The following is a 27,626-nucleotide window of genomic DNA, read 5'->3' as shown; positions in this document are numbered from 1 at the left end:
CTTCTTCATTTTTTTTTTCCATTTTCATTTGTTTTGTTTTTTTTTCTTCTTCTTTTCTCGAAAGCTTTTTAATTTTTCGAGCTTTTGTTTCGACATTTGAAAATAAAATGGCCGTTTGCTGTGTGCGTGGCGCCACATCCAATCAGGGGCCGTTTCCCTAATGAAAATGGGACGATCGTGATTCCATTAAGAGTGATTAAACACACACACACACACCTGGATCGTTTTCTTTCTCGCCTATTTTTCCTTCTTTAGTGGCGATTTTCTCTTTTTTTATTTTTGTTTTCCTTCATTCTTATTTGAAAGTTGTTTTGTTTGGGTGCTGCAATGGGCTTGATTGAAGCCCCCTCATTTGCCTATTCAATTTGTCCGATCCAATGAATGGGCGAGCGAGACAAACGATTTGAGAAAGCTCTGGCCAACCTCCTCGTTGGAAAACGTTTGCTATGCTCGACAGCAGCCGCAACAATAACAATTCAGTTAGGTAGGGGCAGGCAAAATATTGTTCGTCTACAAAGTCGAAAGAGAACCAAACTAGAAAAAATCGTGAAAGATAATCACACACACACACACAAAAAAAAGAGAGAAGGAGGTAGTGGATGTATCGTGTGTGGAGTCGAGCCAAAGCAGCGGGACACGCCGAGAGTCATCAATTACCCTGCTCAAGTCAGTTCATCACTCTTGATTGATTTTACGACCCACCGCTGGTACCTCTTTTTTGTGGCTGAGGAATCTTCTTCTTCCACACTCGTTTTTATATGCACACACACACACACTGTTTTGTTTTTTTCTGACAAAAACAAGAATTTGTTGTTTTGTTTTTTGTTCTATTGTTGTACGCATTCACGGACGACCGTGAAACAGAAATGCGTCGTCTCTCGCTCTCTGTCACAACTTGTAGATCGTAACGGCTGATTTCGCGATTGGGTTTTTGGTTTTGTTCAGTCGGCGTCGTCGTCGTCGCCGCCGACTAAAAATCCAGACCTTTTTTTTTTTTTTCTTTAGTGGGTGGGCGGAGGGATGTACACACACACAAACTCCAGCGCATAGCGCCGGCGCTGCTCATCTGCGTATCAATGGGCCATCTGAACACGCGCCCGAGATCCGCCGCATTTCGTCGTCCCGCTCGCCTTTACTTTCTTATTGCGCTTAGGCTTTTTTGTAGTTGCGATGGCCGTGAGCCGGACGGCCCGTCGAGTCAGCACCACGGTCACCATGAATGAAACATGCATCCTGGCTTATTTTTTATTTATTTATTTTTTTACCCCGTTGTTGTTGTTGTTAACTCGCTTCCTTCCTGCTGACTGCAGTTTGATCTACGAGCAAAAGAAGAAGTCGATGGCGGGACAGCGCGGTGGGTCCGTGACGCAACGGCCCGCTCAAAGTGTTCGCTTACTTTGAAAAGACGCATTTCTTTTTTTTTAAAAATAAAACGTGGAGGCTCAATATAGTCGATGAATAGACGTGTTGTTGCGGTAGTATATTTACAACGTGCGCGGTCAGTTTTGTAGGAAACACGTGATTTACGACCCCACCCTGGTAAGCTCTTAGTCCGAATTTTTTTTTTTGGGGGGGTGGGGGGGATTAAGCCTTTAAGAATTAGAGAAAAAAAAGGGGGAAGGAATAAAAAATAAAATAAAATGAAGACAATTTGTGAATGTGTACGGTAGTTTGATCCGTATTTGGCGCGGGCACAAGGCCGAGAAAGGTTGTTCTCTATATAAGGTTTGTTCGTAGTAGAAAGGAAGAAGAAAAAAAGGAGAGAGAGAAGAGTCTCGTAGTAATATAGTAAATAGTAAATAGTAGTAGTAGTAGAAGTCTCGTTTTGGTCGTGGTGGTGTGGTGAAGGGGATCACTTTTTCTTTCAATTTGGGATGGGGGATGCAGCTTCAAAGAAAAACCAGCCATTTCTTGTTGTTTTTAGGTTTTTTTTTTCAGAATGAAATAAGAGATGGTGAAAGTCTCTCGGCATTCCGGTTCGACGTTTACTTCAATTGGGGGATGCCATGGCAAATCATTTGGAAAAGAAAAATACAAAATAAAAAATAAACGGTCCACTTTGAAATGAAATTCATTTAGGATTTTTATGTTTGAGCGGTGAAGTTCCCATTTGAGCTTCTCTTTGAATTCCCCCCCACTTTTTATTGGATTGTGTCGCCCGGTGTAGGTGGGTGGTCACGTCTTTTATTTTATTTTTTTCTTGCTTCCCGCTGTGTTTGTCTTTCGCTTTCTATCCTCGTGATCCTCGGCAGCGATATGGCGACTTGAATCGATGATTAAGCGCAGCCATTAAACGATTTATTTATTTTTTTTTTTTTTGTAGGCGTTTCCGTCGTTTGGCATTTTATTTTTCCTTTTAAATTTTGATTTGGAATTTTGTGAGTTATGTTTTCCTCTTTTTGTTTTCCTGTTCTTTTAATTGCGAGAATCAAGACGAGTTTTCAAAATTGGACACCAGAGGCGCTGCCGTGTCCCGAACGAAAAGGGTGGTTTTGTCGAGCGTTCAAAAGAAAAAAACTCTTTTTTTTTTAAATTTCGTGTTTCTTCTTCGTCCATTTTTTTTTCCTTGATCGTAAAAGAAAGAAAAAAATGGTGGGGGAAAAAAATAAAATAAAAATTAAGTATAGGAAAAGAGAATCTAATAAAAAAGATGACGACAGTGACTTTAAAAGATGAAAGAAATTGAAAAGAAAGAAACATTATTTTTTTTTCCCCCTTTCGGTAAGAGGGGGGAGAGGAAATCTCAGACGACAGGGGGAAGACGTAAATGTCACGCGGAATGCGCTGGGGCGCTCACGCGCTCCTCTTTTCTTGCGTTATGATTTACCGTGGAAAACACACACGATGTTTCTCCCGCTTCTGCCGCACTGCCAGGGTGCGCATCTACGTGTGGTAATCTTTATTGATATTTTTCTTTTTCCCGTTTTCGTGTTCGTTTTCAAAGCTGAAAGAAAAGAAAAAAAAAGGAAAAATTTTTTTTATTTTCTGCTGGGGAATCATTTTTATTGTACTATTATTACGATGATGATGGAGATTCACCCACCCCCGTCCCGTGTTTTTTCCTCTCTTTATTGTTTGTTGTTGTCGCGCCATTGGCGTTTCTTCTCTCCTTGCTGCTTATCAAGTGACTGAGCGGATTTCACTTGTTGCAGCCGTCTTCTCTCTCTTTTTTTATTTGATTTCTACCAAACACAAGATGCTCGCCGACCATCACAAAATTGTCTGCCATCTTTGCGTGTGGTCCGTTGCGTGATTTTCGTAAAGAGACAAGAGCTTTGTTTTTTTTTGTTTCGCTATCGTCCCATTCGCATCTTTATTGACGCGTGATTCTTCGTTGTTGTTTGGTTTAAATCGTTTGCTCGATCTGCGTGTCATTTTGACACAGCTCGTTATAGATGTGCGGGGAATGCGGCCAACTGCATTCCTCGGTTCTCGAGCGCTGGCGTGCATTTCGAATGTCGTGTGGTTTTCGTCTGCGTTCAGACATTGCGACAGTGACAGCCCCGATTGACGTGCACGTCGCGATCCTTCATCGTTTCCTAATTGCAATGTGTTTGCTTTCTCTTTTCAAACAGCCCCGTCGTTCAAACAGGAAGCGCGCGGCTGTCCGCTCCCGCCGGAAATCGCCAACGGTCGCTATCAGATCCTGCCGATGCGCAGGAGTTTCTCGTCGTCGCCGTTTTCGCCGCGAACGCAGCACTGGAACACGATGCAACAGAACGGATCGGCTCCTTCCGGCTCGCCTCTTGCCCCTTCCACCGCCTCCCCGATGCTGGTCGTGCCCGTCTACAGTAGCGCCTTGTACTCGTGCCAGCACGGGTTCCTAAGCGGCGGCTCTTCACTCATTTCGTGCTCGCCCGGCGGTTGGTGGCAGCCGACGCACAACGCGCCGCGTTGTCTTCCCTTTGGTCCGGCCTCTCCTTCCAACGGAGTGCATCATCACAATTACGGTAAGGTTAGGTTGATGTCTGTTGTATACGAGGGAGGAACAGCGAATGCTTTCCTTGGCGTACGACGCGCAGGTGGAAGGTGCGATTGAAGAATGTGGGGCGGAGGTCAAGTGACGTCGCTAATTCATCGGTGGGGTCTCCGCCCTTTTTTTGTTTTTGTTTTGTTTTGGTTTTCCGAGGAAGAATAGGAGGGGTCGTTGTTTGTCTGGGGCCCGTTGAAACGGGTGGAGTCGCTGTTTTGTGTGCCTTTTTGAAATTGCTGTTGATGAGTTAGGAGGTTAGCGAAGGCCAAACAATTTAGAAAACAAAAGAGAAACGGGACTCTCCGCTGCACATCAACGGCAATCCGATAAATATGTGGTCCAGCAACAAGCTGGTAGCGCACCTCTTGTCCCAGTCAAAATAGAAAGTAACTGGCATTTCGAAAATGAATTGACGAATCTCGTCCATACATTTTTGGCTTTTTCCTTTTTCTTTTCCGGCCGTGACTTGTTCGATGGTCCCTCGCAAAATAAAGAAAAAAAAAAAGGGAAAGGATAGAAAAAGGGCGGTGCCAGTCGACGTGCGTGACTGCTGGGCGACAGTGTGGCGCCATCAGCCAAACGTCCGCCCGGTTCGCATTTTTCTTGGCTTCCTTCTTAGCTACGATTTTTTGTTGCAATTTTGCGTGCATACTTTCTCCCCTGCCTTGACCACCTTTGATGTGTTGAATACATCAACAACAACAACAACAAAAATTGCGTCTGCCTATGATAATGCGATACTACAGCCCAGCTGGGAGGTAGTAATTGTAATTCACGCCTTGAATTCGTCTTTACTACTTGTTTGTTTCTCATTTGGCGGGTGGATGGCATAGGTGGCAACGGATTGGAGATGAAGGAGATTAATGCCGGCCAAGGAAGAGACGCAGAAGGGGAGGACAAAGTGGACGGCGAAGAACAAAGCCCTGGACCGCTACTCGTCTCGTTCACGACGGCCTGTGGCGTCACGTTTGTTCTCTGCCTCATTTGGATGGCGTCCCGCTGGAAAATCACCTGCCTCCGATCGTCACCTACCGGTGGTCATCACGGCCGTCAGGAAGAGGAGACGCTTTCCTTCTCCGGCCCCGTTTGTCACCCGTCGACGACGCCGGCTACGCCAGCGCCGCCTGGTGGCCGCAGACAGCAACATTCTCTCTGGACGTGGATCAGCCCCAATCAAAACGAAGGAGCAGCTCATGGCGTCCACGACGACGATGACGATTCCCTGCCCGCCTATGATCGGCAATTGCTGGACCTCGGCCAGCCGTCGGATCAAGATCGAGTGGCCTTGATTGCCTACATGAACGATAGCAACACGAGCAGTCAGGTACGTGGGAATTTTTGAATTCTGCCTGTTTTTTGTTTTTTTGTTTTTTTTGTGGGGGTTTTGTGTGATGGGAAATGCTGACTCGGATAATTCACACTTGACAAAAGGGGGGAAAGAAACAAAACACACCGCCCACACACATGACGTGATGGGCGTCGGACCAGGCAAGAAATCAACTTCCCGCGCCTACTCGAAAGAGAGAGATCGAAAGAAGGCAGACATTTGTTTAGTTCTTTTTCTCCATTCTCATCCAGCGCGGATGACTAACGATGGGAGGTTTCCATCAATGAATCAAACGAGTTCGTTGATACAACAAGAAAGAGAAAAGAAAAAAAAAAAAAAGAAGAGAGAGAAACGAATGAATAGAAGAAGATGGTGGTGGTAGTGATGATGACGGTCAAGAAGAAATATCTTTTAAAAAATAATAAAAAAAAAAAAAAAAAAAACCTTGGCGTCTGATTTGCCTCGCCCGCTCTCCGACGAGAGGGCAGGGAATGGTGGCTTTGATTAATGACTGGACTCGTATAGTCGCCGGCCCGTGACTCTTTCGTTCTTTCGTCTCCGTCGATTTTTTTCTTTCTTTCTTTCTTACCGCCGTTCTTTATTTTTTTTTTATTATTATTTAAGAAAAAAAAAAACTTAAGCCGATTTCTTTTGGTCCTCTTACGTTTTATATCATTTTGTTTTGTGTGTACGCGTTTCCGTTTTTCTCCCCCCTGTTTTTAAAAGCCATCTCGGAGGACACATTCGTAGGCCACTACGACCTCTCATCGTCCTCGGCTTTTCACCAGTGGAAGGCTGAGGGACTTGGGCGCTACGCGAACTTGCGTCATTCAAAAGAATCTCTTGGGCGACGGTATTAAAGGGAGACACACACGTACGCACGCAACATCTAATCCCGAAAAGAGTTTCGTTGTGATGGAGGAGAGCAGAAGAAAATGGGGGAGGTTAAAAAAAAAAAAAAGGGACCATCACAGAGAAAAGGGCAAAGAGGCCAAAGGAGGAACTCCACCAACTGACTGATGGAATAGCATTTGTTATTCATCTCAGGTACTCGCTGAACCCTCGGCTCATCTCAAACTGTTCGTCTTTTCTTTCTGAAATTTTTTTTTAGCTTTTCATTTGAAAGAAAGAAAAGAAAGGATTTTGTTTATTTCTATTATTTCTTTTTTATTTGTTGTTGTTGTTGTAAAAAAAAATCTGGTTTCGTATTGGAAGCACGATCTTTCGATTTTGTTTGGCTGTTTTACACACAACTGGCCGGCGCCGGCCGCCGCTCGACAGCTTGCCGTCTCGTTATCTGTTTTTTCTTTCGGTTCTTCAGGGCAAGGGGGGGAAGACGAGCATAAAAAAAATGAACGACATGTTCGACGCAATAGACGGCCAAAAAGAGAAAAATCCAGACAGACGAACGAAAGACAAAAAGAAGAGAGCACAAGCGAAAAAGAGAAGAATAATGGCGACCACGGATGAGACACACAGCAAGTTGATGATTCATTACACAGCTTGACGTTTGCTCCCTCGCTTGGAAATTTATTGAGCATTTCCACCTTTTAATCAGGTTATGTTAAATACGTTTGAGATGCTATCGAGAGATTAGACAAAAGGCATCGCTTCAAAAGTCCCATTTCTTTTTTTTTCTAAACTCGTTTCAAACAAAAATTTTGTTTCTTGTTTTAACGCTTGACTTGCGCCATCATTTGTCAAACCCTTTTACAAAATCTGGAGAAGACGACAACAGAAACTAATTTTTTTTTTTTTAAAAAGAAAATGCAGTTTGGCATCAGGTCGCCAATGATGAAGAGGAGCCAATCGTGGTCGTTCTGATTGGTCGTGATTAACAAGAATTGCCGGACTGGACTCTCGGTCGGCGTGTTCACAGATTTGATTTTTTTTAAAATTTGTTTTAAAAAAACAAAATTCACAACGCGTAAACGCGCGCACAAGGAGAGAAAAAGAAAGAGAGTATGGGGCGTTTCCTCCTTAAACTCTTGTTCTTTCCCTCTTTCACACACACACACTGGTGAGTGTGTAGGTATTATAATGGGCGATCCTTTTTTTTTTTTTCTATTTAAAAAGAAAGAAAGAAAGGGGTTATAATGTTGTTTTCCTTCTTCTTTGACTCGTGAACTTCTGACAAAGTTGAGCAACTCCCTTCTCGACACGTCGACTTGTTACGGGCCCGGCCTTGGAAGGCACTACGATTGACGTAATCGATTTGAAAATGTCGGGAAACCGCCGCCGCGCTGTTGCCGTGTGCGTGCGTCTACGCCTCCCTCGAAAATGTGTTGCATCAAAAGAAGAAGAAGAAGAAAATAAAGGCGACACGGTTAAGAGGGGGGGGGGGCAATAGGGGGACTCCACCTTTTGCATTCAAGCACCAAAGAAAAGAAGAAAAAAAGGGTCTTAACTTTACGCTGTTTTCTCTCTCTTCCTCGCAATTGAATGACATCATCCTCTTTCTCGATACATCCACTTGATTTCTCCTGGGAAGGTTGGGTGGCCAGGTGACACGTGAAATGCCCCTCTTTCTTCTTCTTTATTTTCACACACTTGTTGATCGGGCCAGTCAATTGTCGCTCATCCCCTAGAAAGTTCTAAACGCGCCACGAAAGAAGATTTTAAATATCTTTTGGCATTTTTTGTTGTTGTTGTTGTTCTGTGACTTGTGCGTCTTGTGGGCACTTTTCTCGGCTCTTCTCGAATATCAGTTTCAAAGAAGAAAAGAGATAAGCTGCGTATTTATCTTTGGGAGGGAACGTACAGGAAAGAAGGAGCTTCTTTCACATGTTCTTACGTGTCTATCGTAGTGGGCCTTTTTTTTTATATTTTTGAAAACGAAATGAAAAGCAGCAGGAAAAAAAAAAACGAATTCCCACTCGTCCGGCTTTGATTTATTGTTTATGCATAGGGCGATATCGTTGTATATCTGAGGCTCTTTCGTACTTAAAATGAAAATAAAATAAAATTTGTCCGTCCAAGAAGGTCGTCATCGAAGCGACCCTCTTGTTTGTTCTTTTGAAAAAAAAAACGAGGGGATGATATGAAAGCAAAAAAAAAAAAGAATAAATAAATAAATACATAAATAAATGAATAAGGCTGTTATAAAGGGAAACAAAACAAAACAAAAAATGGATAAATACTTGATCATATTTATTTTGTTAGGAAAGTAGACAAGCCTTTACGTCATCTCCGGCGTGATATGTAGACCCCCAGTTCGATTTATATATATATATAGAAATATAAATTATTCACCGGGTCCATTGTGTTGAGAACGAGAAGATTCGCTCCGTTTGATTGGCCCGTCTGTTCTTTTTTTTTAAAAAGAGCTTTTAGCAGAGAGAAATCCCCACCTTTCTATTGTGTAGGTTAACCCAACGGGGATGGTGAGTCATTTGGAAGGGGCTGCCGATGAGCTGGCACACGCGCAAATAACGACAACGAAAGAAAACACAGTCAGCGTGAAAGCGAAATAGATGCACGTTTGCTTTACGAATCTGAATGGACCACCTCGAGAGATGGTCTCGTGTTTGCTCAACTTTCGTTTGAAAATATGGGACGATGCCACATTTTCCATTCGATTTATGTTTCGATTGACAGTTCGTGATTTTTGCATCGTCCAACGTGACTGGCTCTTTGTATTTGTTGTCGATGAATATCATGTCGGTAATAGGCAGATCGATCCTGTTTTAATTACAGAAGTCAACGAGTTGAATGATTTAGAAAAAGAACTTTGAAAAGTCAACAGGATTTTGTTGTTGCATTTCAAATAGTATTCTACATAGTGCTTAGATGTTTTGTTCCTTCAAAAACAAAAAAATTAAAATTAAATAAAAGTCTATGGTTGGAGTGGAATATGATAATGACCTGGTGATGCTAACCTCTCTTCCCAGCTGATTAGGCATTCAGCTCACGATAGTTAAACAACACAAGAAGAAAAAGACTTGGCCTGATATGTTTTTTTTGTTTTTTTTCTTGTGTCTGGCGCTATATTATCTGTCCAGCAGCTACACACACACACACACCGTTTCTCTTTTTATTTTTCCCTCACCTCTTGTTCCATTTTTATTAGACGATATTCTTTTTTTTTTTCGTTTCCCCTTCTAAATAAAAAAACAAAATGACTAGTTTGCAGTTCCCCATATTTTTTTTTTTCTTTTACATTTTATGGTTTGATTTATTTTTGTATTCTGTTTCGAAAGATAGTTCTCTTTTGGGGAGGGGGGAGCTGTTACAGTTGACTCCCGGAATTTTTTATTTTTCTTTCGGTCGTTCGCTTTCGTCCGTTGCGTGACCGAGTCCTTTTCTTTTTCCTTGCCGTGTTTTAAAAAATGAAAAGCGTCTTCTTTTTTTTTTTTGGTTTATTATTTGTGCGATGTCTATCTCCGGGATTGGCAAACACGAACCGAAAAAAAAAATAAAATAAAATAAGATGCTGGCCAAAAATAAAAACTTGTTAGCCCGTAGTGACGTTGAATCGCTGTTTGCCTTCACCCCGTTTTCAGTTTTACATAGCAAGTCGTCCGTAAACTATTATAATATACAAACACGGACTTGAAAGTGCATGTCCGTTCGTTCCCGCTCGTTAATTCACAGTTGGCGTGAATTGATTGGCATCGATCATCCACTCCCGCTTCTTATTTTGCTTTTCAAATATTTTATTTCATGGCGTCTGTGTGTCTCTTATGTTTTTTTTTTATATTTTTTTTAGAGGGGGGAATTGAAAAAGTCCGTGTCATCAGGTTGTGAAGAAGGCGCCGACTTTATAATCAACCGCTCGCTCCCCTCCCCCTCCATGTGATGTAATCTAGAAATGTACGAGTCGTCTCGTGTCTTTTTCATCGCTTCTGGTGCCACGCGCGCCGTTGTCGCCCCGTTCAAAGAAAATCAAAGTAGGGGGAAAGAAAAAACAAACAAAAAACAAAACCTGTCTGCGCACTTGTATATTTCTCGGATGCTTATCTGCGTGCTGTGGCAGCGTGAACCGCATTCTTTTTGTTTGGGGAAAAACTCGGCCCGTCTTAACTGCGCCATTCAGCGGCTTCGAGCTTTCTCGCGTTTAAACGGCTGTGTTTTATATCGATGATATATTTAGAAATGTTTCCTATAAAACATGCAAACAAACAAACAAACAAACATTTTATATTTTTCGCGCAGAGAGATTGTTGGCTCCGATACACTTTTCATTGCCCCGGCTGCCAGTCTGTTGGGTAGAGATGGCCGCTGTTTTGCTGGTCTCGAGACACGTTTGCCTCGGCCATTCGGTTGGCTTCTTTTCCTTTTTATTTTTCACCAAATAAAAACTCTGAAAACAAAACACAAAAAAAAGATGGGGATGTGAGATAACGTGATGCGCATACGACTGCGCAACGGCAGCGCGCAAGTGTCAGCTCCAAGTGACCCCTGCTAGTCAATTAAAATCGTGATGGATCGAACACCTTTTCGTCTGTGTGTCATGTTGGCTTGCCTCTCTTGTTCAAGCACGCGCCAGCTTTACACACCTGGCCCCGATCGGGCGCACTGATTACGATGTCGACTCGACGAGGTGGCGATGAACATTTTTGGTTGGATTTTGTTTTTTTTTGTTTTTCTTTCTTATTTATAGGCGAGAGTCAAAATTGTTGAGAGGCTTTTGCTAGTGACGACGACATTCGTTATAGGAGCCGAGTTTAATTGGCCGACGTCCTCTATCCATGTAGAGAGAGGGGGGGAAGAAGAAAAGAAAACGATTTTCACACTAGGACCGAGCACAAGAAGAAGATGAAAAGCTTTTTGTTGATTTCTTGTATAACGTCTAGGAAACGCCCAAAACAGGTGATATATATATTTGACTGCCGACAAGGAGGAGTTCCAGCAACTAAAGAAATTCATGTTTCAGCACACGACGATTTTCGCTCGTTTTTTATTTTTTTGTGGAATTTCGAAACGCGATGCGGTCAAACTAATTGGGAATTCAAATTTCAAAAACATAAAGAGAAAAAAAAAGATACTTTCTTTTAAAGTATTTTCTCTTGTTTTATTAGTCAGTCGTTGCGTGTGCCGAGATTGATTTTTCCTGCCTCATTTTTTGTTTTCTTTTCATTTGTTTCTTGAACTGGTAGTGAGTGTTAAATCGTTTGAAAAATGATGTAGGGACGAAATCCCCTTTATTCCAGTTTATCCGCAATGTCAGCGGACGCACGTGCGCGTTCCTCGGCCATCAATAAAACAATGATCCAGTTTTTCAAACGTTGAAATTCGATTATTTTTCACTAGAGAGACGTCTGACCACTAGTGAAATGTTTTCATTTATTTTCTTTCGTTTTCTTTTTGTTTTTTTTTAATATTTAAAATAGGCAACGTTACCTTCGTACGAAGAAGCTGTTCGTTCGGGCACCAGCAGCGCCGCCGCCGCTACCATTTCGAGCGTCTATTGTACCTGGCCGGTAGCACCGCCGTCTTACGATTCCATTCTCATTTTGGACGAAGCCAACGGTGCCGCCACCACCACCAGCCATCACCTTGTGAACCAGTCAGCGGCCAGTCCATCAATCGATGCGTCTTGCCACATTTCATTCATCGAAAGGTGAACCACAACAACAAAAATTATAAGAATTTATGAATGAATGTTGTTCATTTCAATTTAATAATAAAAAAAAAAAATTCAATTGACAAAATTGCAGTGACGAAGCAGCTGCCGATTCGAATGTCGGGACGACTCGTGAAGAGGATAACGACCAAGAAGCGGATGCAGTTGATGGTAAGTCCCTTTTTCTTGCTCTTGGGCTGGCCTCGCGTAATTCAGTATGCAATGCGAAGGGGAGGCGTGTAGGAGGAGCAACAACTACCTACTACTGTGTCTGTTCACGCACCTGTCGTAATGAATTGAGTGCGAGAACGTTGAGCTGCTTCTCCTTGTTGCCAAGCCTAAACATTTCTTCCAAACATCCAGCTTTCTCTTTCTATCATGTTTTTCTTTTTGATGGTCGAAATGAATCCCCCCCCCCCCTCTTACCCGCCGTATGCGCACGTTGCCCTGTAATCATTGGCGCGTGAAAGGAGGCCCCCTCGTAGCCGCACATGCGTCTCCATAAGGGTGGAAAGAGTAAAGTCCGTTCTTCATCGGGGGTTATGTTTTGTATATATGTCGATGCAAATGGTTTCTTTTCTTCCTTTGGGGGGGTGGGTGAATGAATGACAGAGCGCCAAACAATTCGACACGGGATGTGTAAACAAATAATTCCGGGTCTCGAATCCAGTCCGCGAGGGACCGTTGGCATAATTAAAAAAATAATTAAAGCGTTTCGTGATGGATTTTCTTTATTGGGATTAGTGTCCGAACGCCAACGAAAACAAAGAAAATGTTTGTGTGTTGTGTGTGTGAATAATTACACCGACTTTAATGAAGAAAACATGAAATAGGGAAAATTTGACGCGCATTATTAATATTGCTATAGCAAATTGTGTCTACAATCAACAAATCATTTCGTTCCGTTATAATAATTTGGCATTTTTTGTTTTTGTTTTTTCTTCTATTTTTCTGATCGTTAACCGGGGGGAAAAAAAAAGGTTCTCGCGAAATGCTGGTGCCTTCCGCCGCGCTGGACACGGATGCAATAACGACCACATTCCCCGCCCGCCGATAAAAAAAAAAAAAAAAGAAAAAGGGAAAACGAAAAGATTAAAAAAAAAAGAAAAAAGAAAATTTCCATTTTCTTTCCAAAGATAGAACAAAAACATCAACAGAAAACCGCCGTTTTTGTTTGTTTTTTTGCGTTTGGTTTGTATCTTCGTTTTTCAAGTTCCGTGTTTGGTTTTCTCACACATTTTCCTATTTTTTCATTTGACTTGATAAGAAGCAAATCTGACTCTTGTAAAAAAAAATAACAAATTTTTTTGTTGGGGGGGGGGGTGGTTGTTCCTTGACACATTTATTTCACGGCAAGGGGAAACGAAATAAAAACCCATCAATTTATATACATAACCCACACTTGTTTTTGTTTTGTCCCCAAGTTTGTCCTTGTTTTTTTTTTGTCACCTCTCCCTACGCGCGAAACGAAATAAACATTTTTTGAAGTACAAAACGAACCGTTTGTGATGTTGAATGGCGCGTGATTGTTCCATTTTTGCGTGACAAACAAGTTGGCCTCCCTTTCGGGAGAGGGGAAATGTGCGGTCAAGTGATTTACGACGCTGAGTGGCACGCAAGACGCACACAACAAAAACGACAGGCGCGAGCTGCCGCTTTTATTGTTTTTGCGCTTTGCCCGTGATGCCATTGGACGATAGCGGGAACGTAGTGACGTCGCGACGCTTTTTTTCCCACTCTGTCGCCGCCGTTTGCCATTCGTCTTCGTTTTTCTAAGCCAAACGAACGAACGAGATGGAAAACGGTGGACAAGAATTCTTTTTTTGAATGAAAAAAGACGTTTTGTTTTGCTGATTGTGTTTTTTATACATTTCACCTTTTTGCATAGTGCGATGATAGAAAATGAGAGGAGTGCGTACAAAACGATATCCTGGGAAGAGTTTTTTTTTTTTTCAATTCTTAAGTTGTAGAGTAACGGAAAAGAATATAAAAGAAAAGATGTTGATGGTTTATTCTCATCCCGGATCAAAGTCAGCATTTAAAAAAAAAAAATAAAGAATGGGAACGAAAGACTTTTTGGTTTAGTAGAGAGAACAAGATCCTTGTTCACCTGTCTGTCGCCGGATTCAAAACGATCAACGTCAACTTTGTCTGGATGGCCCTTTCCCTCTACAGGTACACGCGCATTTATTATCATGTACGCATTTTGTTGCATAATTCTCTCTGTGTAGCCATTCATTCATATTTTTTTTTTCTTCCTTTCCTTTTAAGATTTGTTAAAAAAAAACAAAAATTTACATAAAAGAAGAAAAACGAAGGCAAAAAAAAAAAAAAAAATTGTCTGTGCGGATTGGCCAGTTTTCCTCATCCGGCGTCCGATAATGCGATTCGTTTTTATCAATCCAGCGGAAAACGAGAGGCAACAACTAGCGCGACCGCGAGAAAAAGCCACCTGTTTCAATGCGCATCGTGACAAACAGCCGAACGTGAGTTTGCGGGATTTATTTATTACAACACAATTTTTCTTTATCCCCCTCGCACCACTTGACGGCGTTCTTTTCTCTCCCTCCTCCCCCCCCCTTGGCTTGTCGTGCGGCAGGTTGTCAGGTCTTTTGTACACGTCCCACTAGACAAATAGATTCGCGTCGTCAAAGAAACGGGATTCATTTCAAGAATCCTGTTCACTTTTCACAGTTCCCGCTCGCCGTTGTACATCACACACGATTGAATGTGTGCGATGCTATATACGAGATGTATTTATTTATCTGGCGTAAGAAACTCTTAACAAATCGACCGAGCAAACGTTACCAACCAGCTGGTCCACTGATTTTTTTTTTTCTTAAATATTTGAAACTGGCGCCTCGATGCGCCATCGAAAACAAACACTTTCTACTTGGCCTGCGTCTACCTGTCGGCTGCATGTCCACTTCTTTCTCTTTCTACTACCACCACCAGCCCCCCACCCCCCTTTTGTGCCGATTTCGATACGCCAGTCCGTCTGAAGTGGTGCGACAAGATAATCATTACTTTGGGCTCCTCGGTGAATGTTTTTCACGCGGGACACGCCAAAGAGAAAAGAAGAAGTTGAACAAGAAAAGGAGGGATAGATTCTTATCTTCCCTATATTCCTCTCTTTTTTTTTTACGGTCTGCTGAAAGACGGGGAAAACATACACGAATAATAATAATAATAATAAAAAGAAAAAAAAAAGAACCGACTGATTTTGAGATGTCGGCTTATCAGGGGAAAAACATGTTAAATATTTCGAAGAAATTCCGTTTTTCTTCTACACAATTTTAGCCGTTGACGTTTTATTGAATTCTTATCAATTGAAAATGCTGGGCGCTCCATCCCCACACACACACACGCGCAGCAATAGAATAATGCAACGTTTCTCTTTTTATTTCCTGTCTTGATTATTCGTTTTGTTGTGGATTTAAAAGAAAAAAAAAAAAAAAGATACTAAAACTTACAAGATTTTGCTGCTGCATCACCTACGTGTAAGACCTTAGAAGAAAGAAAAAAAAGGGGGGAGGATATATAAAGCTGGGCGCAGTTTACCAGTCACGATAACACACGCCACAAACCGATTGGGGTAACATCAGAGATTTCTCACGGCCTCGTCCATTGTCAGATTGCTTTCAGAAAAGAAATAAATTCTTTTCTTTCAAAGAAAAAAGAAAAAAAAATTGTAAATTTCGAGAGAGAGAGACGATGAAAATCAAAAGTAGAAATGTGAGATTGCGTGATCGGCCACCCAATGTCCTAATGGAATAATCACATGTTGACCGACTGCTGCCAAGTCCTTCTTGTCCTAGTAATTGTACTAGTGGATGGACTAGCAACTCGGGTAGGTATGTCCGGGTGGGCAAAGAAGAAAAACAAAAGAAAAAAAACCCGTTGTTATGATTATTTCTTCTGAAAATTCTCTCGTTTGTATCTGTTAAAAAAAAAAATGATAATAATGAATTCATCCCGTCAAGTCAGCGATTTGTTACGTTTGCTTCCTTTTTTTTCTTTCTGAAGGGGAATAGAGTACACATTTGAAACATTAGAATAATGGGATGTCTTGTGAATGGATGGAACTGATTCGATGCAACAATTTCGTGATTCGAATGAATTGAAAATCTTTCGCCCTACCTGTCGTTGCTCTCTCCTGCTGCGTGTAATCTTATTTATTCCATCTATTATTTTAATCAACCAAACGAAATATATTCGTGCCATTATCCAAAACAACTTTGTTTTGCTACAACGCCGCCTGCTTGAAATAAATAAAAATACCTGTTTTTAAATAGCTGCCATATAATTCTATGGTAGATTTTTTTTTTCTTTCTCGTTTCCCTGGGCCGTGTAATGCAGGTGGCTCCTGGGTGTGGGTCGGTTCCACACACACACAAAAAATGGACAGCTGTTGCACTATAAAGCCTCCGTGATATCGTGTGATACGACCCCCGTGCTTTACCTTCCACTTTGATGAGTTGAATTTCCTTTTTTTTTTTTCTGCTTCGAGTGTCTTTATCTTTATTACCTGGAACGTCTGAAAAAAAATCCAAACTATGGCCACATTTTCAAATGGAATTGTGGCGTTCATAAGCAACGCCCAAATACTTTCGCTTCTTGTTTTAGAGATTGTTATTCTTTTAAATAATTATTTACCTGCTCTGCTATAGGTATAGCAACAGTGTACGGTGGTCCCACGTAGCGATATAAAGGGGGATCAGTCTTCTTTACTCACATCGCTGCAGGTACGTTGTTACGTGGAACAAACAAACAAAAAAAGATAGTGGGTCGCTTGAAATCAAGGTGGATAAAATAGCTGGACGAGTGCGCTAGTTAACGAATAACGCAGCCGTAGATAACAGACAAGCCTTGATTTGTTTGTTCCTGATATACATATATATTTTTTTTTTAAAGAAAGAAAATCTATTTATTTATGATTTTGTTAACTTGCCGCACCTTCGCAAGTCATCCGAGTGATGCTAATGGAGTGGAATCAGAAAAAGCTGAAAGATGGGGCACAAAAATGCGTTCCGAATTTCATTTTTTTGTTGTTGGCTATTTATGCGCGTGTGTGTGAATTCCACCTGGAGCTGTTGCCATCCACCTGAGAGAAAGACAAAGAAGAATTTGTTTTCTTTAGAAAAAGGTACACAAGAATTATTGTTATTACTACATTGAATCATTTATTTGATGGCTGATTTATTGCATATTGCAACATAGTGGAAGCGTCGCAACTGCTGTTCCAGCGAGACAAAAAAACAGCACATCTTTTTAAGGCGACGTCCTTGCTGCAAGGACGTCAAGCCAAACACACACAAAAAAAGGAGAAGAAACTCCTTTCTATTTTTCTTTCTCTCTTTTAAATCATTTCGTTTCTTTTTCCTGTGCTGTTTTTTTTATTTTTCAGACTCCCGGTCGCCCTGCAGCTGCTCGCCATCATGCACCACACATTCGAGATAAAAGAGAGAAAAATATTCTGGAACTTTTGAATCGAACAAGTCTGTCTTAATCGTGGTTCATCTTTTTCTTGTCTGATGGTTCCCTCCTCCTCCATAGATTGCTGGCACACGCTTTTTGGGCTTTGCCGACTCATCAAAACTACTATATATAGCTAACTAGTCTAACGTGAACCGTGTTCCACTCTATTATCTAATCCCACTCTACAATCTCTTCTTTCTAATTTATTATTATTTCAAATTGAAAAAAAAAAAAAAGAAATGTACAAATTGAACACTTTTTACCTTCTGGTTATTGCTTTCAAACGTTGGTAAGATCTCTTTCCCCTTTTTATCCGTTAATGGAATTTTAAAAAAGGATCTTACGCGAGAGAGTATCATTTCTTCTGTTTTCTCTGAGGGAGAGATTTTGGAACAAGATGAATGGATTTCGCCTCTGGAGTGGTAGCGGCAGCTTCCCATTTGCTACCGGATAGTCGTCTATACGAATAAAACGAATAAAGTTTTCTGTTATTGTTTAACTGCTACTTTAATACACACACACGCGTTCTTCTTTTTTTTCCTTTCGTCTTTCTCATTTCGTTGGTGTAGCCAAGGCGTTTTCATAGAAATATTTCCAAATCTCATTTGGCTGCAGGGCGAAATTCAAATTCTTGATGAGATCATTTCAATTTGAGACAATTACACGATTGTGTTATAATTAAAGGGTTCGAGTGGCAAGCCAGTAGCATTGCATGACCACTCATTTGTGCTGCACAAGCATGTCTGAATACATAATGAAGAATCCAATCAAAAGAAATAAAAAAAGTTCAACGATGACTTTACCTCTCTGTGGGTGAGTCATCAAATCAAGTTTTCATGTCGGTCGGTTTCTTTCTTTTTGTTCTGCAGCCAACAGTTTCAATCACGTTCAAAGATGCAAGAGAAAAGAAAATCGAGAAAAGAAAGGAATCGGGAGACGATAAAACATGGCTGCTGTGCCTTTGTCGTTTAGGGTTGAGTCTTGAGTGGGGTTGAGTGGGGTTGAGTGGGGTTGAGAAAAATCATAACCGGTGTTGACAGTTCGACGACAAAGAGTTGGCAGCGAAATTGGGCCCGGCTTCTGAAGAAGTTTGTCGAAATATCGGTTGTCCTAAAAAAATATAATTGTATTTCATTATATCTGACGATAAAAATCAATGACGAGAATAAAAATTTACATTTATCACGAAAGTGTCGCCGTTAAAAATAATCATTTGCAATGCCGCATGTCGTTTGCATCTGGCGGCAAAAGGCCATTGGTGACGACGTGACTCGTCGATTCGCTCGTCGCGATAATGTTGGTGGCAACTTTCATCAGACATCATCGACCGATCTCGTTTCGTGTCGTGTCTTATTTTTCCACCATCTCATTCTTGACTTTCGTGGCCAGTTGATCAGCCCTGATCACGATGTACTCTGGCATCGATAACGTTTGTGAACAAGAATCAGAAATGCATTATTCCATAAAACTCGAAGTCGCAGCACGTGTTTTGCATATTATCTGTTGAGAAAATAGTGGTGATTCCAGTTTTGATGACCTGTCCACGTTGATGCTGCATCGCTACGCAAAGGAACCAACTCATGCGTTTATTTCGAGCCACCCTGCTGCCTCCATTTCCCGAAATATCTCATGAATGAGACATTTTGTGACGACTTGCTGCTGTCCACATGTTTTGAACCTTCGTCATTTTTCGAGGCCCTGCAGCTGTTGACGCATAGCCATTGGTACTGGACAATCCAAAGTAGTAAGTTCCACCTCTTCGCTTTTTTTGTAGTTTAGTTTTTCGAAAAATGCGCAGGGCTAGAATAGGTCGAAAAAAGCCTTGAGAAACACGTATCTTCTTTGCTTTTTTTTTCAATGGCGCCCGCCATGTTGCACATGGCCGGCCTGTTCCATTGGAACTTTGATTTGATTACATCATTTTATTGTTGAATCTGGCTGCCTCTTGTATTCCTTTTACCGAGAAAAAGTTGTCGACATTTCTTGGATCGTTTTCTCTTTTCGCACGTGGAAAATCAATTTCATCAGACAAAGAAAAGAAGTGGGCCCTCGATTGACGTCATCAATGACACGTCCATGTACAATGAGTGTTATTTGAAGTTGGAGTATCATCTCGTTGCGGCTGCCGAAATGTGTTATTTCGGCAAAAACGAATAAAAGGCTTTATTTTATTTTTTTCTGTAGGAGGTGGAGGGGGGGGGAAGAGTCAACTATAGGAGGGGAACGTAACAAATGACAGGCGTTAGCTCGACGTCGTGCGTGCCACTTAAGTGCTGCCATACCTTTTGGCTACATTTCTCTCGAGTTTCGGGGGAGGGGGGAAAGGAAGAAAATACTTGCGGTCATCTCGTCTTTAAGTGCTTTTTAGAGTCTTAGCGTCATCTCCCCTCATCGTTTATTTATCATTTGAAATGTGTTGGTTTTTTTTTGGCCGATTGTTAGCCGTTCGCCCCCTAACGGCCGTTGCAACAATTATCTAGCCCGAAGCTATTTGTTTGAAAGGATCCAATTTGATTCTGCATATTCTCTATAACAAACACACACACTGTGTGTTTAAATGTGGAGAGAGAGAGAGGGAAAGAAAATGCCCTTTTTTTAATTGCGTGTCTGACGTTTTTCAAAATGGCTTCTCTACACGAAAGAGATCTGCGTTTTTTCTTTCGAAATTGTTTGTTGGTTGATGGAGGATGAGAAAACAAAGGGGAGAAAAGCTGTTGTTTTGATTATTGCTTGTCCGTCAGTCGCATTTATGGTTGTCACGTTGGTGCCGTCATAAATTCAGGTTTATTTTTGTAGTGGGAATAACTTATTGGCATTTTTGTAGGGAAAACGGACAAGTTGAGGCCAAAACAAAATCAGTTTGATTGCATTTGCAGAGACAGTTCGGGTTAGTAAAATCGAGAGGCGCTTCAGTGATTGCGGTTAGCTTATTAGCATAGCAATGATAACTGCGTTTGACAGGTCGACTTGTTTTCTACAGATTTGTTTTTGTTTTTTAATCTTTTCTTTAAAAGAGTTCATTGTCGTTTTATTCCAAATTCACGTTTTCATTTTTTAATGTTTTTGTTTTTGTTTTGGTCAGCGTTAAAAGGGGGGAAATGTTCATTCCTTGGGGCTATGGATGTCCGCTCTTCATTTAAAAAAAAAAACTTTTTTGTTTTTGTTTACATGTTTTCTTTTTATTTTGTTTGGCCATAGTGAATTGGCGATTGTTTTGGCTTTTGTTTTATTATCGTCTTCATTACGATTGCTAAAATGACTTTTGATAAGACAAACTATTAAATGAACGCGAAACCAGAGGGAGGGGGGGGGGAAATAAATAGTCTTTTGATGACTTCCGGCCGGTCTAGCGAATAGCTGACGTCACCTTTCATTTGATAGCGCCAATGAATTTGTTTTTCAATTTCTAGCCGGGCAAAACACATAACCTTTCGTTTCTGTTTTTTTTTTTCTTTCTTTCTTAACATTTTGTTGAAAGGGATTTTTCCCTGAAAATATCCCACCTTTTTTTTTTATGTATTTTTGCTTTTTTTTTTTTTTTCTTTCGAAAAGATAGGAGAAGAGTTAAGAAAGTAGGGGAAGAAAAAAAAAAGCCCATTTTCGTGTTATGTCGGACGACGCCCATCATAGCCAAACCTTTTTTCACTCTCCACGCGCATTTGAATAGCCTTTTTTTTTTTTTTTATAAATTCGATTGAAAGAGGCTGTGCAACGGCAAATGAAGAATTTCGTTGTTGTTGTTCACAATCCAAACGCTTTGTGTTTATTTTATCAGCTGATCTTTCTATCCACTGAAAACGAGAGGGGGTGAACAGAAATCGATTTCGAATATTTATTGGGTAGCCCCCCCCCCCATCTTTCCCCCTTTATTGTTGTTGTCTTAGACCATTTTTTTTTTTTTTTAATAACGTTTTTTTAAAATCCTTGTTGGATATTGGTGAAAAATCGCATCATTTTCGTGTTGTTGCTACGCCCTTTTTTTCTTTCTCTCTTTTTTTTGGGGGGGGGTGTGTGGGTTGGCCTTCCGTCTTTATTTCTGCTAAAGTTTAAACCTTTTAGTTTTCAAGTCAGTGCTTTTTATACTATCACAAAATGGAGGAAGAAAAGAAGAAGAAAAACTACGCCCTTTTTCTTGTTTCTTTAATGAGAATAGTGGGCAATGCGAAGGGGTTTCTGGCGGGGCCTTTTTGCCTGCAGTTCCGTTACGTATGGTCCATCTCCACCCAAAACATTCTACCCCCCCCCCTTTTTTTTTCGTTGTTTGCGCTTGAAAACGTTTTTTTCGACAGTTGTCGCGGCAAGTATTTCGTAATCGAATTTGGTATTCCCTTTATGAACGACCTTGTCCAACTTTAGAAATGTTTTTTTTTTCTTTAAGTAAGAAAGGAAGGCTAAGAAAAAAAAAATTCTATTTTCGTATCAAACTATTTTAAGTCTTTATTACGAGATTCAAATTTTTTTTCTCTTTCCTTTTCAACAGCAACAAAAAGGGTCTTAGTCACGCTTAGCTCCTGCCGACCTTTCTAACGACCGGGCCCCGCCACCGAAAAAAAAAAAAAATCCACAACTTAACTACACCAAAAAGATAAGCTTTCTTTTTTTTCTTTTTCTTGATTGAATCATCTCTTCGGTCCAAAAAAGAAAAAAAAAAAAAGGTCCTCGTCCCAATCGGTGGCGTCGTTAAAAAGGACTTTTCCTTTTAGCACCAGGGACTTCAGTGGGCCCGTGTAGCCGCCATTTTGTTTCTCGTTCCATCCGCAATGAAGACATGAACGTTTTTGTGCAGAGTGTCGTAAAGAACAAACAGTTGTCCGTTTTGTGTGTTGACTACACACACAAGACAATTTGCCTATAAAAATTGGGGAATGAAAAATGGAAAAAAAAAAAAATGGCAGTTCTGCAATCAGGCCATGTCTTTTTTTTATTTGTGTGCGTGCGCAATGAAATAGCGCTCTACATATTTTCGTTGCGTTTGACGTTTTGATGGCTCGATGCCGATAACAAACAACGCCAATATCAAAAAGAAAACATTTACATATTTGGAAATGGGAATTTTTTGTTGTTGTTGTTGCTGCCTCCTCCCACTATTTACCGCCCACCTGTTGCTTTCGCTGGATTTCTTTTTACGGATTTCGTGTGTGTGTCGCTTGCTGTTGTTGACATGTCATGTTGGAAACAGTTACGCGCGTATTCGTTAGCCCTCAACGAAGGGCTGCAACAACAGGCGAATGTGTGCCATTTTTTGTTGTTGTCTTGAATTGTTGCATTTGAATTTCTCTTGATCGTCCGTTGTCTATCTTCCAACCGTTTTCTGATTAAATTTATTTTTCATGTTTGTGATGTTGTTGATGGATACGACGCGATATTCGGACAAGATTTCGCTCGTCTTTCTTTACGACCCGTCATTCATTTATACCTCGCCCGTGGCGCTCTGTGCGCTATTCTCTTGGAATGGTGGGCCTTTTTTTTTTTTTAACTTTTTTGTGTGACCATCCCTACAATATTTATTCCGTAAAATGTCGTGAGTGGAAACAGAGGGGACATGGGAGAAGGAATATGTTTTTTTTGGGGGGGGGGATTGACGTTGTGTGTTTAAAGAATAAGAGACTCACAATGTTGTTGCGTGATGACATTAGCATTTGTTTTTGTCTTCTTTCTGCGAGGAGTTTGCCTTTCTCGAGCAAAAACGGGCGAAACTCAGCATTTTTCTATTGGTTGGATTGAACGACTTTTATTGATGCAAAAGCCTCTTATTATATAGAACACGCATTTTTGATATTTCTTCCTTTGTTTTTGGTTTTTCTTTTCTTTTTTTTTTTTTACGACGATGATGATAAACAGTCGAGCGAACAGCAAAATCCATAAATAAATGGCCCGTGAGAGAACCGGGGCGCTCGCTCGCTGCCGGACTCTTTAAATATTGTCTGAAACCTGTTGCGAGCGTCGAGCTCTGCATTATATAATCCCCCCCCCCCTCGACGTCTATAAATAAATAAAAAAAAAAAAATGAAAAGTAGTTCGTAGCGGGAGATGTAAACAGCACGATCAAATTTTTTGATTTCCCAACCCCTGTTTTGTTGTTGTTTTGTTTGATTACACACGCCAGCTGTGGGGGCAGTATGAAATATTTATTTTTAGCCCTGCACTGTGAGATGAAGCAGATGTTTGAGACGTTCTTTTTCACTTGAAATATCATTTGTAAAAAAGCTTTTCTTGGATCTTGGGTATTTTATATTGGTCCCATGAAAAAAAAAAATGGGGGGGGGGAATGTTTCACCTTTTAGCCCATTCTCTTTTTTTTTTTTTTCCTGATGGAAAAGCAAGATGGACGTTGTGATGGGTGTCCATAGTTGCGGGCTGTATGTGCGACCTGACTGGAATAGAAAGTAGCCATCAAAAGAGTATCTCCTTTTGGAAATATATCAAGTCAGTGTGTGTGTGTGTGTACAAATACACACGCTGGATTTCTTTACACTGAAAATGTAATTCATTTTATTATTTACATTTCACAAGTTTTTCAAATTCACTGGGATTGCTGGTCACCAGGGTTTTTTTTTTTTAAAGAACGAGTCCATGTCAAAACTCGTTTTGTAATTTTTTTCGTTTGATCTTGTCCTTCTTCTTCTCTCGTCTTTGACTGATTTCATAATGAAGGTCCTCTCACGTCGTTGTCTCTTTTTCAAAGCACATGAATTAGAAAGATCTTTTGAATAACCCGGAAAATCAAAACTTTATTTTTGTTTTGTATTTTTTTTTTGTGAATAAAAATCGACAGTCTCGGGCAGAGAAAATTCTGATTCTTATCGTCAGTGTTGCATGTAACAAAGTAAACCGGATCGCGCTCGCGGACTCTTGCGCACGGATCATTTGATAGCGGGAAACAAGGACGAATTTAAAAAGGAAAAAAAATGTCGGGGGCTTATTTCTCCTCTATCGAATTTTGAAATAAAAGTTTGTTCTTTTTCGATAACGGGGGCGGTGCGTAGAAAGCGAAGGATGCGGTAGCTGGGGAGAAACAAAAAAAGTTGAGACCTGCGCGGAGGTTGCCATCACTTTCCTTTCTGGATAACACCCCGAAAAGAGAGTGGGGAGGAGTTACGATTACACACACACACACACACACACATGTCCGGCCTGTTATTATAAAATGAAAGAAAATACCCGCAGAATGATTTTAAAAATAAAATAGCTGTTGGTTGGATTGAAACTTAATCTTTTTCTATTGCAACACGAGAAATTCTTCATTTTTTATTTTTCAATGTACGATAAAAAAAAAAAATTCGGATGATGAACATTTTCGGAATTTCGGTAACTGTCTTCTTTTTTGCTTTTATGTTGGGTATTTCAGGCACGCGTCGAGCTTCAAATCGACGTTTTTCATCTGACAAGTCGTCCACCTTTTTTTTTTTTATCCATCCCATTTTATTTTTTGTGAAGCTCCTGCGCTGCCGTTTAGCTGACTTTAACTAGTAGTAACCATGATTTTCCCCGTCTATTCAACGTGTTGCTCCTTATTCTCTCTCTTTTTGCTTCATCAAAGTTGAACTGTCTGATGAGAAGCGACTTGTTTCATTTCATTTTGAAACGACCCTCTTCTTTATTTTTTGACGCTTGAAGTTTGCATCTGTCCGATCCACTCGCGGATGACATGTGGTCGCCTCTTGCATCTCTTCTGACGTGACATTGGCTCTGTTTTCATTTGTTTTATTGATGGAAAAAACAGAGTAAAAAGAGAGTTCTCGCTAAGGAGCAGGGGTCCAAGAAGGAAGGTTGTTTTGATGATTGTTTTATGAAGGAGGAAATGTCGTGTGTTCGAAACGATAACGTCCGCCCGTCTCAAGGCAAATGTGGCACGGGCAAACATTGATCTTTTGGTGAGCAGACCCCGAAACTTGAAGAATATCAATCACGATGGGCGTTGCATATAAAACAACCGCAGGGAAGTTATTCGATCTTTTTGTCCAGGTAAAAATGTACACACATGCAACAAAATCAAAATAGATTTATACATTTTTTTTTTCTGTCCTGAATTGTTCACGGGGGGGGGAGGTGCATTCCCCAAGTGTCGATTCGTCAATGCAGTAACAATTTCGGGAAAAAACCCGTCACGGTAAACCGATGGGGGGGGGGAGTACATTCGTTGGATTTGCTTAGATTTTCCCCTTATATCTTCAATGAAAAGAGATTTGATTTTAGCATTGGTCTATTATTATTGCTGGAGATCGAAGGAGAAGAGACGTGCGTCCTTAATTAGTATGCATTCCGCGTGATCTCGGCCACAGTACGTCCCAACTCGAGACTCACCCGCTCGCTATTTTTCATCGGAAAGTGCTGCGCAACATTTCGTTTCTTTTGGAAATTTATTTCAAGCTTTCCCCTGTCCCCGTTGTTGAATATGTTTAGACGACAACAATCCGGAGACGCATATCGAATTGAATCGTGTGGGGGGGGGGATGTTTTCATTTCTCCGAGAGTTGTCAACTTTTCGAGGTTGTTCACAAACTTTGTATTGACGATGTAAACAAAAAAAAAAAAAACAAACGTCTAGTCTGGAGTGACAAGCAGACGACAATAGCTTATTTTCCCCGTTTGTTGGAGAGAGAGAGAGAGAGAGGCACAGTGGGGGCGTTTGAGAATGGAAAATGATGTTACCTGGAAGCTGGCGATTGTGTCGAGGTATCGTCATACGACCGGAGAGAGACGACAGCAACAGAGAATGTCCTCTCGGTCGTGACTTGTTACGTGACGGATGAAAAGGGGGGGGTCATCGTTCATCCTCTCGAGACATTCATCCGCTCGAATGTCAATCACGAAAGCGATTCACGCAGCGCCGACGTCTGTGAATCCCCCTTTGAAATTTAGGAAACATCAAATTCTACAGGAATGCATACCCCTCTACATAATGTTTTTTTGAAACGTTTTGTGCTGTGGGGCAATTGTAGAGCGTGTCGTTCGTGATGCATTGTTGGGTCATGTAGAGGGAGAGACGAGTCGTGTGCTGCCGATTTGCCTCCGCTTGTGATGATGATGAAAACAAATGGGAAGTCGAAGATTTGAAACCTGTTTCTTCCTTTTGCGTTACTTTTGCTTCATTAATTTTTCTCTTTCATTATGGAAGATGGAGTTCTCGTAATTTTCATTCGTCTTTTTTCTTATCAATTTTTGTTTGCTTTCGTTTTTTTTTAAGGTTTTATTTGGATCAGTTTTCTCTCAATCGAAACAAATCGGCTGTCTGAAATTACAGTTTTCTTTTTGTTTGTTTTATTTTTGTTGTTCAATTGTCTAGATTGGGTTGCTTTTTTTTGTTGTTGATTGGAGGGGATTGGCTGGCGTGACATTTGCATACATGCGAAACGAGTCTCCGATAGAAACAGAGGAGGAGTAGGGACTTGTCTCTCGGTACTCAATCCACTATAGTGAGCGATTACATCAACCGAAGCCAATCAACCGGTTAAAAAAAAAAAATCATTTAAACAAAAGATTTTTTTTTATCAATTTAAAAATTTTATTTAATTTTCTTATTTTTTTTTTCATCTTCTGGGCATTGCGTGTTTTTCTCGCGAGTGTTTTTAAGACATAATTCTGGCTAGAATGGTAAAGGTGAGGAACAAAAATAAAAAGTAGCAATAAAAAAAAAGTTTGAGAAAATGTTCATTTAAAGAAAGAAAAACTGTTTTGTTCCCCCCCTCCACTTTTTCCTTGTGTTTTGTTTGGCCGAGGTGTTTGAGAGGAACATTCGACGACCGATTTCTAGTAATAGATTAGGGGAAAAAAAAGAAGAACCTTTTCGACGACGAGTTATCTCCAATAAATTAAAAGAGTTAGATAAACCTTGACTAAATAACTTTTGCTTGGTCCCTGTGGCGCCGCCATTCTTTTTTCTTTTTCTTTTTTCAAAGACGGTTTTCAAAATGAACTCTGGTCTAACTGAAGAGAAAATCCTCTCTCTCTTTCTTTGAGATCAAATAAGATTGAAAAGGAGTTTGATTGGATTTTACAGCCACACACACAGTTCGAGTGTCGACGTGTGAAAAACATTCTTTTATTTTCTTTGCACGACACGCGTAGACGAAAGAAAGAAAGAAAGAAAGAAGAAAACTGTCGGAATTCAATTAGCGAGCCTGTAGCTGAATTATGACGCTAGCCAAGTCTCCTTCTTCTTTTCTTAATACTTTTATTACGCGGCTGGGATGTGTGGATAGACACGGTGCCATCACGTTCTACTCTCTGCCTGTGTGTGTGTGTGTGTGTGTGTGTGTGTAGACATAAGTTTTGCTAGTTGC

At 40.8% G+C, this 27,626-nt stretch overlaps 1 protein-coding gene and 2 long non-coding RNA genes across 33 annotated transcripts in view; 2 read left to right on the top strand and 1 right to left on the bottom strand.

The window, feature by feature from the left end:
- The window catches only part of LOC116929047, a 28,287-nt gene extending 10,408 nt beyond the window's left edge, over positions 1-17,879 (top strand). Inside the window, exons 6-11 of one of the 5 annotated variants that reach the window (XM_045178379.1) lie at positions 3,576-3,950; positions 4,807-5,297; positions 11,633-11,862; positions 11,960-12,036; positions 16,536-16,610; positions 16,831-16,968. In XM_045178379.1, coding sequence (XP_045034314.1) covers positions 3,576-3,950; positions 4,807-5,297; positions 11,633-11,862; positions 11,960-12,036; positions 16,536-16,567 — 1,205 coding nt within the window. In that variant the 3' untranslated portion in view covers positions 16,568-16,610; positions 16,831-16,968. Of the gene's footprint in view, positions 1-3,575; positions 3,951-4,806; positions 5,298-11,632; positions 11,863-11,959; positions 12,037-12,845; positions 12,959-16,224; positions 16,347-16,535; positions 16,637-16,830; positions 16,969-17,272 lie in introns of those variants that run through there. The other 4 variants (XM_045178377.1, XM_045178378.1, XM_032936195.2 and 1 more) reach the window with 4 other exon arrangements.
- LOC116929099 lies at positions 15,253-18,363 on the bottom strand. Of its 4 annotated transcripts, XR_004397607.2 has the most exons (8): positions 18,147-18,363; positions 17,862-18,086; positions 17,607-17,801; positions 16,822-16,969; positions 16,522-16,749; positions 16,328-16,402; positions 16,147-16,231; positions 15,253-16,049 (listed from the first exon to the last, which is right to left on the bottom strand). It is a non-coding gene; the product is annotated as an uncharacterized LOC116929099 (long non-coding RNA). The 4 variants fall into 4 exon arrangements; XR_004397605.2 differs by having other exon boundaries at positions 16,147-16,402; XR_004397606.2 differs by having other exon boundaries at positions 15,253-16,231; positions 18,147-18,362.
- Positions 18,364-18,595: 232 nt separating this feature from the next.
- The window catches only part of LOC116929095, a 72,201-nt gene continuing 63,170 nt past the window's right edge, over positions 18,596-27,626 (top strand). For 8 of the 24 annotated variants that reach the window (XR_006650868.1, XR_006650867.1, XR_006650858.1 and 5 more), the window contains exon 1: positions 18,597-19,087. This is a non-coding gene — a long non-coding RNA (uncharacterized LOC116929095). Of the gene's footprint in view, positions 19,088-27,626 lie in introns of all 24 variants that reach the window. The other 16 variants (XR_006650861.1, XR_006650856.1, XR_006650854.1 and 13 more) reach the window with 6 other exon arrangements.

This window comes from Daphnia magna, linkage group LG8 (assembly GCF_020631705.1).
Source record: "Daphnia magna isolate NIES linkage group LG8, ASM2063170v1.1, whole genome shotgun sequence".
Lineage (NCBI taxonomy): Eukaryota > Metazoa > Arthropoda > Branchiopoda > Diplostraca > Daphniidae > Daphnia > Daphnia magna.
This window is presented reverse-complemented; position numbering and strand designations above follow the sequence as displayed.